Source organism: Cyphomyrmex costatus, unplaced genomic scaffold (assembly GCF_001594065.2).
Source record: "Cyphomyrmex costatus isolate MS0001 unplaced genomic scaffold, Ccosl1.0 scaffold116, whole genome shotgun sequence".
NCBI lineage: Eukaryota > Metazoa > Arthropoda > Insecta > Hymenoptera > Formicidae > Cyphomyrmex > Cyphomyrmex costatus.
Window position 1 is genome coordinate 1097896 of NW_017275130.1, and position 10592 is coordinate 1108487.

The 10592-nt window shown below is 32.2% G+C and overlaps 1 protein-coding gene across 1 annotated transcript; it reads left to right on the plus strand.

The window, feature by feature from the left end:
• Window positions 1-305: 305 nt before the first annotated feature.
• On the plus strand, window positions 306-10592 carry LOC108777758 (zinc finger protein 98-like). Its single transcript, XM_018544722.1, has 5 exons — window positions 306-340; window positions 1160-1369; window positions 1482-1691; window positions 1800-2009; window positions 10229-10592. Exons 1-5 carry the CDS (start codon window positions 306-308, stop codon window positions 10590-10592), a joined length of 1029 nt encoding a protein of 342 aa, XP_018400224.1.

Consider the following 10592-nt stretch of genomic DNA (forward strand, 5'->3'; position numbering starts at 1 on the left):
TAATAATAATTATTCTTAGTTCAATTAATATTACTATGCATTACAATTTGCTCAACAAAATTAATGCATTAAATAATCCATCATGCAAAAATAAAAAAATTTTGATGTAGAATAACTTTGTCAGGAATAATCGTATTGAGAATTTTAGAAAAACACTTTAAAGCATTAAATCTGTTCTTTTCAGAATTTTACTTCAAACAACGATATTACTGACACTTTGTAAAATTACATAAATTAAAATAAAGGTACAACAGATTTCAAAATTTTTAACAAAATTTGCGAAAATTCCACGTTGCGAATTGAAAATGGGCACTCACGCGGTTCAAAAGCATCCGAAGGGGTAAATCTTAGTATCTAAACTTCCTTTCTTTCGTACTTTGTACTATTTTTTTTCTCTGAACTATTGGACATTGATGTAAAAATGAACTTTTTTACTTCAACCGAAATTGGTGAATAAATCCGTGAAAAAAATCGATGAAAAAGAAAATTGCGAAAAAGAACGATTCAATCTTTCGAAAGCTGTGAGACCCATTTGAGCATAATTATCATTTCGCACCGAGCAATTTCACAAATTAAATATAAAACTTTAAGATTTGACGAATAGTCATTTATGATACTGTAATTTCAAAATATCAACGAGATATTTTTTGAAGTGACGGTGTCAAGGGTAGAGATTACATTATATAAAATTGATTTTTAAACATTTCATTATGATGATGTTTTACGAAGTTATTCTTTTTGGAAGTTTGCCTGTTCTTGCAGGTGATGCTTTAATTTTGTTGAAGAGAGAATTTTAAATATTATGAGAATTATGTTATATTTTCATGCTTATTTCATAACAACTGCTTTCATAATATTAAGATAAGCGCACTGACTTCTCGACAACTTCGAATGAAAATAATAGAGATATACGTATTGAAATTAGGCCACACGTATGTGAAACGTGTGACAAAAGGTTTGCATATAAAAAGAATTTGCGTCGTCATGAGGGAATTCATAAGGACGAAAAACCTTATCAATGCGAATTTTGTAAATATAAATGTCGGTGAGTTTTTAAGTGAACTACAAAAGTTATAATAAGGATATGCTTTGGTAATTCATTATCTATAATTAAATTAACTGATAAATGAAATAAAAATTGTAACGGTTGTTTTTGCAGGAGAAAAGACACCCTTAGAAGCCACGTGATAGCAATACATGCCAATGATGAACGTTTCAAGTCTAATAAGGATCTATATACGGGAGGTGTATCATACAAATGCGGAACGTGTAATAAAGAATTTAAGAATCAAAGGGACTTGCGTATTCATGAGAGAATTCATAATGACGAAAAACCTTATCAATGCGAATTTTGTGAAAATAAATTTCGGTGAGTATTTAAGTGAGCAACAATAGGTAAAGTAATTACTTAACAATTCAATATATATCATTGATTAAATTAACTGGTACAAAAAATTAATATTGCAACGGTCGCATTGCAGCCAAAAATGTCACCTAAAAAGTCACATGGTGGCAAAGCATTTCAATGATGAACGTTTCAAGGCTAATAAGGACCTATATACTGGAGGTGTATCATACAAATGCGCAATATGTAATAAAGAGTTTAAGAACAAAACACATTTACATCTCCATGAAATGACTCATACAGGCGAAAAACCTTATCAATGTGAATTTTGTAAAGATAAATTTCGGTGAGTTTTTAAGTGAACAACAAGAGTTAAAGTAATTATTTGGCAATTCAATATCATTGATTAAATTAACTGGTACAAAAAATTAATATTGCAACGGTCGCATTGCAGCCGAAAAGATTACCTAAGAAGTCACGTGATGGCAAAGCATTTCAATGATGAACGTTTCAAGGCTAATAAGGACCTGTATACCCGAAGTGTATCATACAAATGCGCAATATGTAATAAAGAGTTTAAGAACAAATCACATTTACATCTCCATGATATGACTCATACAGGCGAAAAACCTTATCAATGTGAATTTTGTAAAGATAAATTTCGGTGAGTATTTAAGTGAACAACAAGAGTTAAAGTAATTATTTGTCAATTAAATATCATTGATTAAATTAACTAGTACAAAAAATTAATATTGCAACGGTCGCATTGCAGCCGAAAATATAACCTAAGATGTCACATGATGGCAAAGCATTTCAATGATGAACGTTTCAAGTTTAATAAGGACCTATATACTGGAAATGTATCATACAAATGCGGAACATGTAATAAAGAGTTTAAGAACAAAGCACATTTGTATATTCATGAGAGAACTCATATTGGCGGAAAACCTTATCATTGTGAGTTTTGTGGAGATATGTTTAGGTGGGTATATTTTTGAATATCAAGAATAAAAGGAATTATATGCCTTTAATTCGTCCTATACATTTAAATTAGTTCGTAACAAATGATATATTGCAACGGTGACTTTATAGACATATTCGATCTCTAAAACAGCACAAATTTGTGTTTCATTAAAATAATTAACGTTATTACAAATCTAATGAATATGAAAAGAATTCCCATACTAAATGATACTTGGTTATCATGTGGACTCGCGCGCACGCGCGAAGCACAAAAACAAAAGACAACATTTTTGCAAGGTATGTCCTTTAATATTATCACAAACGAGAAATGAGTGGTTAACATCCAGTTGTGTAACAAAGAAACTTTATTGTTTTTCAACACAATAAAGAAATTACAACAAATGTGACACCGATCGAATCATTATCAATGTCACAATAAATTATAATTATGAAACTATTTGAAATCTACAAAATTTTTCGGTAACACAGTCCTCATATCCTTTACAATTACGAGTACATAAATAAGAATAGTAAAAGTGGTAAAATGTTATTCAATGTTCTTATTATTTGAATATGCTATAATATTATACGAATATTAAAAGTTAATTATTTTAGTACCATGGACTGTTAATACAAAGAAGATTACGGTAACATAAGTTATAATTATATTTTGATAATGTCAAGGATAATTACGAAGAATATTACATAAATTGACGTATGACATACATAGAATAATCTCATGATGTTAAAAAATATAAATTATTATACAATTTATAATATAAGTAATTATAATAATTTATAATAATTTATTTTAAATGTTAACTGTGTTTATGTTACTCTAGGATCATTTTGCGCCTATATAGGGATTGACGTGTATAATTGATAAAATGTTTAAAGTACGATACATTCCATCTTTAACTGTTTATTTCTTTAAATAAATTTAATGTAACTAATAAATTAAGAAACGTCTCCTTCTTCTTCTTCTCTCTCCGCATTCATCATTGCAATATCGTTTCTAATTAATATATCGAAGTCGGTGTAGCCCTACAAAGAAAATCACGACATTTTCATGAATTATGTACACATAACACACATATAAGTACAGCTCTTAAATGCTCACGTCCTAGGGCCGGAATCAGACTACGCATTGAAAATTGAGATTGAAGATTAAAAATTGAAATTTGACCAATGAGGATAAAGAAATTTTAGCTCCTATTATTTTGATTAGCCAAAATTTAATTTTTCAATCTTCAATCTCAATTTACAATGCGTAGTCTGATTCCGGCCTAACACTTGTAAGTTAATGTCACTGTAACTGTAAAATCGTGTCAACGTCTTTTAGTATAATACAATTCGACTGCTTGTATCTCCAAGAACGGCTTGACCGATTTAAAATTTTTTGACTCAAATTACTCGTGAGGATGCCGTCTTTCAGGACATATAACGTTCGATTCAAAATTTTTTGTATTTCAGTAGTTATCCACCACCGAATAATGGACTTTGGTGGCTCGGGATAAGAGACTTGTAGTGTCTTTCAGTTTTTGAACATGGTCGGAGACATTACCGCGTCTCCTGATTTCTTTAAGAACGCAGATAGTAATAATATACAAAGAGAGTCGATTTTTATATTTAATTTTTGGTAATAACATACCTTGAATTTTAAACTATTATACATTCAATATTCTTAAACGATTAAGGGAAATGAATTGTTTATTTTATCTGAAATGCATAAATGGAGAGAAGATAATAACATTTATAAATTACAGATTGTAGATAAATTGGAGATGTTGACACAGAGTGGTTTTGTTCATAATAATGAGACCATGTCAAAACAAATTATTTGATAAATCATATTGTGCATAAATGATAATCTGTGTTTCATTTCTATTTTATATTAAAGATATCAGATATTAATTAAAGCGCTTAATCCGTCATTACAGTCATAGATTTTCATGTCAGAAGAGAGAAATGATGTACAATATAATTAATTTTATGTAGTATAAATAAATTAATTGTTTTCCATGTACTTTTCACAGGATGGATATGTAAAATAAAGTGCGATATTTTCCTCTTCAACATGAATTGATAGCTATGATATATTTTAATTAACTGTAAAATATAATAGTTTATTTTGCTGAGTAACATCTGTAAATAAAATGATGTAAATGTCATTTTACTTTTATCTGCAGGTTTCTATAACCTAAATATGTTATTCTAAACATTATTTAATTTTCTGCCTAAATATATATCCTAAAAAGGGTATCTAAAGATACTCTAGGAAAGAAAAATTAATTTTGTTTACATGTTTCTTGCATGTAACAATAACGCTGTTACATTTGACCGAACATTCAACATTAATATAGCAATTTAGAGTCAAAGATACTAATTACCAAATACATTTATCACAAATGACTCCACAATGTCGAAGTGTCACATCTTCGAAGCCCGAGCTGCAACTAATGCCTCGTGACAGTTATTCTGGAATGAGACGACGAGAACAAACGGAACGCTGACACAAGCAGCTCGGTGCTCACAGCAAGAATGGTTCTTCGTCCCGGCACATTTCCACGACCCAACCCCTGCTCTATTCACCAACACTAAGTCCAAGTACGATATGCTCGGCGAGTTGGCGCATACTCGCCAAGGTGTTCGCACGAGTTTGCTAAGGCGCCGTGCATCCAAGGCGTGTCTACGTATGCACCGTAGGCGCGCCGCAGCCCTAGCTCAGCCACTTCTCAGACACCTTGGAATTAACGCGGTGATTTCGAGTACTCGGGGGAATTCTTCGGCTCGGTGCTTCCCACCGCGTCTCCTTTAGCGGTAACGGCCTCACTAAAGGTTTATCGCCCTGTTGTTGCTCCGCTCGTGGATCGAAAACAATTCGGGAATTGCGCTTTTCGTACAACTGTTATCACAAGTTTGCACAGTCTGTTTGCAAAAAGAAGCATTTATTAATATGCAACAATATCTACCGGCAGTTGTCATGCTCTTGCATATTCTTCAACAAATTGCTACTTTATTTTAGATTTGTTTCTGCATAAAATTTAATTAGAAGGTATTTGATATTAAATTATATAAGTGTTTTTTATGTATATATTTTTTAAAATAAAACATGGAGATTATATCCATTGTCACATAATTTGTTCATCATTATTAATTAATGTACAATTTTCTTGTTTAATACATGAACGTATAAATTTTATACATAAATACATATTAAATAAATATTAAGAAAAATCATACATTAAGTTTATTGATCCAATTTTTCCACATATTTATATATGCATTATATTACATATGTAATATGAATGCAAATTTATTGAGAGTTTACTTTAGTCAGCTAAAATGTTGCAGTGGCATATCGTGCGGCGTTGTATAATGTTCATGAAATATTATCACGATGCCATCAACTTCACCAACACTACACATATAGTACATTCACATGCATGTCCAAAAGTGCACGAGAGTATGAATTGAAAATGGCCAATTACAGAAACCACAGGATATTAAGCGGAGCCATATATGAGGGTGATTATTTCAGTGAGCTATGCGAGGATGTAAAATTTGTGAAAGAAAGTTTTATAGAGCAAGGAACATCGAGAAAAATGATTTTCGGTGCCCGTAGAACGCGTTTGCTATGAATAACGCAAAACTACGGAAATGGTTTTTCCGCGTCCATAAAATCCACATGAATATCATGTTGTTACAATTGGAGGCGTGGTAAATAGTATGGTACATACATCCAATACATATGTAGCGCGATCCGCGACATATTATAATTAACAATAAAGTTATTAAGTTTTTCGATACTGTCATCGCCTCGGACCGTAATGCTGCCATTTATACACATTATCGTACGTCGATCAACAAGTCATATTTCATGAATCCGCATTATTATTGCATAATATTATTACACGATTTATATGCAAATTAGACGAATTCCGGTGCAATTCGTGCTACATGCTAAACTCACGGCAGTAACTGCAAACACGTTAATCCTACGTATCCACACACGTGCACACGTATGAAATATAATTTCCTACATTTACATTGCGCATACCCCGCTCGCGACTTCCGTATTAAATTCAGGAGACGTATGTAGGAAATTTTCTCCCGCCGTTTTCATAGGTTAACGTAGGCGAAATGTTAATTGGAACTCCATAAAATTACGCGGGTATGCATTACGTGTGGACGATATTACCTTATGTAAAATTAATGTGGCACAGATTCATTTTTAACATTTAATTGTCCTTACAGGCACACTGCGACATGCATAACAAAAAAATGATTTAATATTTGTTTTGTATTCTTACTTCTTTATTTTTGATTGCATGAGAAAAGAACAGTTTGTTGAAAGATTTACCATAAAATTTAGCTGGATACAGATTTGAAAATAATTTTGTTGGATCATTAAAGTAATTTTGTTGAAAATTCAAACTGATTGTTAGAATAGAAAGACTTTTCACAGATATTTTTTCTTTCCAGCAAAATTTTAAATCTTACAACAAAATTGTTCTTTCTGCGTGAGAAATTATATAGTTAACCGAATTGCGCTTCGTTTACCTTCAATAATTTCTTTTATGTTTAAATATAAAATACACTAAATTATATTTTATTGTAATTTTTGTAATTTAAGATAATTAGTAAGTAACTACCTAACTCGAACTGATTTGCATCTTTTTCTATTGATATAATTTGTAGTGCTTGCAAAAAAGTACGATACTGAGTTTGTTTTACACGCGCATAAAGGCACAAATCCCATGACATTTGCAGCATGGAAGAAAAGGATGTAGTGTGGTGAGTACCTGGACACATTAACGTCAACCCATGTACGTAAAGAACATAATCTACAGGATTTTTATACATCAGCCTGTGGCTCTTTATATAGCCATGTATGGTAGTATTTTTAACTTGAATATTCGAGAGTGTCATTGCTTTAAAATACGTTCTAGAAGAGACATCGCTTCGCTAATATTCGCGAATGAGTGAAACGAGGTCTGGGTAAACAGGGGAAACAGGATCGAACGTGGTATCGAAGATTACGACGATGAGGACGACGATAATGAGTCGGATATTGGATAGGCTTCAATAACGTTGCAATCATCCGACGCGTTCTCCGGGATCGTTCAGGGCACGCGCCATCGTTCTTCTCCTAGTGGAACGCTACGGTGTCCCAATTTAATGCGCAAGTAACGCGTTAATGCACGGAAGTTACCGGTGTAAAGTGGAATGTGATGGAATTACGTGCGATATATTGGGAATGGTAATACGAACGGTAATAGAAGTAAATCTAATTTACGCGATAAATTGTACACCGCACGTATTTGATGAATTAACTTTGTGTGAAATACATTGTGTGTACAATATTGTGTCCCATTTTATTTATTTTTTATCGATTTTCAGATTTAAAGTATAGTATTTCAGTGTCAATATCACTAATTAAAGTGAAGAATCAGATGCATGGGATATATCGTTTAATTTAAAACAAGCATTGATGAGAAAAAAAAGTTATCTCGTTAAATTTAAATTAAACAGCTTTATATACACTTTTGTTTTATTTTATGTAATATGTTAATGATTATTTTTATTTGATATATCATACATATACTAGATTATAATAAATATTTATCTTCACTCACTCTGAATTTTTGAGAATAAAATCTTACTCAGACAAGAAAAAAAATTCACTTCAGTCGATAATAAAAATACTGTCATTCGGAATGGAGTGATATTTTTTACTTTTCATAAATGATTAATTCTAACATAGAATATTTGCTTGAAGTGAAACATTAGTTAAGACAAATTCAATACGAAAAAAAGAAGTCTTAATCTAAAAAAATATTTAAATTTATTGTTAATATATTATACATATGTAGATTCTTATTAGCATTTATCTCTAAAAGATGTATTTTTACATAATATCGACTCAACAAAATACAACGTCGACACGATGACAAAATAAATGACTAGTGTAATTTGCTTATCGAACTTCTTGCTTGGTTCATGCACTGTGTCTAAGTATGACAGTGACGTAAAATGGATTTAAATCTTCAATTACGAGTAAAAATATTTACTCCACGATACAAAGTGAGAGAATTCACTCTTAAATGAAAAGTCATTTTAACTTGAGTGATTCGGTAATCATTTCATTTTCAAATTTCATTGCAAGATATTTAGAGAGTAGTCTATACATTGGTAACGTTATCAACATATTTTCTGATAACTTTTGGCCTGCTTCTCAAATAGAACTCATAATAATAACATAAAGGCATCATCGCGATCTCATTTGTCATTTATAAGTTCATTTTTGAGGACGTCATAATGACGTCCTATAATATTACTGTAACTTAATTATGACTGTGTGCTATATCTGGATTACTCCATAAATGAAAGATTCTTTCTAACTTGTTTTTAGTTAGTTATTAGAAGATTTAAAAGATCTTGATTATATTATAACTTCCATTGTTTTATCAACCAGGACTAGGGATGACCAAATAAAAGCTGACTGCGTCTTTTACTTCGAATTGACCTACTTTAAAACAGTACCACCAATTCCCCTGCTTCGCTGTTATCGCTACCACGAAGAGGGATTTGTTTGTCGGCCAGTAACTTTTACAGACGAGACTCCATTTGGACTGCAACTAACTTTCCAATCGGTGTTTACCTTGATACGTGCACCCGTTCCCCCTTACTACCCGATGAGCTCGCCACACCAGCCAACTTTCGAATTTCCTGTGGACGCAGGAAGTTCTTCGCAATTTTGAAGTTGTCGCTGACAATTGAGAGAGCGATTTCTATGGTGGATAAGTCGCGGGAACACACCGGTGTCCGACCTAGCGCAAACTACGCGAGATGAATCGAGAATACAAAGTGTTGCCAAGAATGGATAATAGAAATGGTGCATCATAAGAGAAACGCGAAAGAGCTTCCCCTTTACACGCTATTTTTAATAAATAATAACATGCGCTACTCAATTTATGACATTACTATACAGAATGAGAACTTTCATCTGTAATTTTATCAATCTTTTATAATTTTATTTATGCACGTTAGTTAATTTTTAAAGTTCTTGGTTTACAAAGAGTTTAATATGATATTAAAATTATTTTGATTTCATGTTTAGTAGGAAAACATGCCTTGATGTAAATTATTTATATGTACGATACAAAACATGTATACAATATCTATCAATGGTCAATTAGTAGATGTTATGCATTTACATATATCTGAAACGTATGTATATCGTTGATCGGTTTATTAATATTTACTTTATCACATCAGGAAGAATAGCTAAATTCAGTGAAAAAATTGATATAATTACTGCTTGGCTTTATTTCTTTCTCTTTACTCATCAATTAATTGAATAAAATCAAGATTATATAATATACATTTGCATCCATCATGATTATATAATTTATACAATTCAAAGTGTTCACCTAATATATAAACATTGTTTTTATTGGTTAATTATGCGTTAATTCTGATTACTCTGCAATTTTCTGTCCAAACAACGGGTTTTAGCAAAATTTCCAGTTAATTAAAACTTTGGACTACATAATGGACTGTCAATTAAAGCGTGACGTTAATCCATTCGTGGTTGCGTGTTTTTTAGTTAGCAACCAGCGAGAGTTTTCCTTCGCAAAACAGAAAAGCCTCAGAAACATAAATTACTTCGCAAATGTGTACTTGTAACTATTACTACGGTCTGTGTGCCAGTCATCAAGGATTAATTACTGTAAACTTATAATTATGAACATGTTAGCTTATGGCAAGATAAACAACCAGCGAATCACTGAAGCACAGTCTCAGTTTAACTATTAATCCGTAATTACTTGATATAGATATATCTGAATATAAGATGAAAATTGCCAGTGTTGTATATTAACACAATTAAAGGAGTCCTACAATTTTTTGAAACAGGATGTGCAGTAGTCTCGCTTTAAGTTTGCCCAATCTGCACGAACTGAAACCTCTCTCCCGTCCGTGCAGCGTTAATCCATTCACAGGCTGCTGTACGCAAGCGAGAAACGACACGCAGGCTCAATATTGCAAAACGCCAGTGGATAACGCTCGAAGCGATATTGACCGGTCCTCCAGCGGTGGTACGTGGCGAAACGACTGTTCGGCAGAGGCCGGAATGAAAATTTCAGAAGCGGATGCGCACAACGACACAATAGAGACCAAGGTACGAAGAAGAAAAAGGAAGAGCGAACGATTCACTGGTGTGCACACTCTCGTGCCAGCGATACCTACGAAAAGAGACAGAAAGGGCATTGAAAAATAA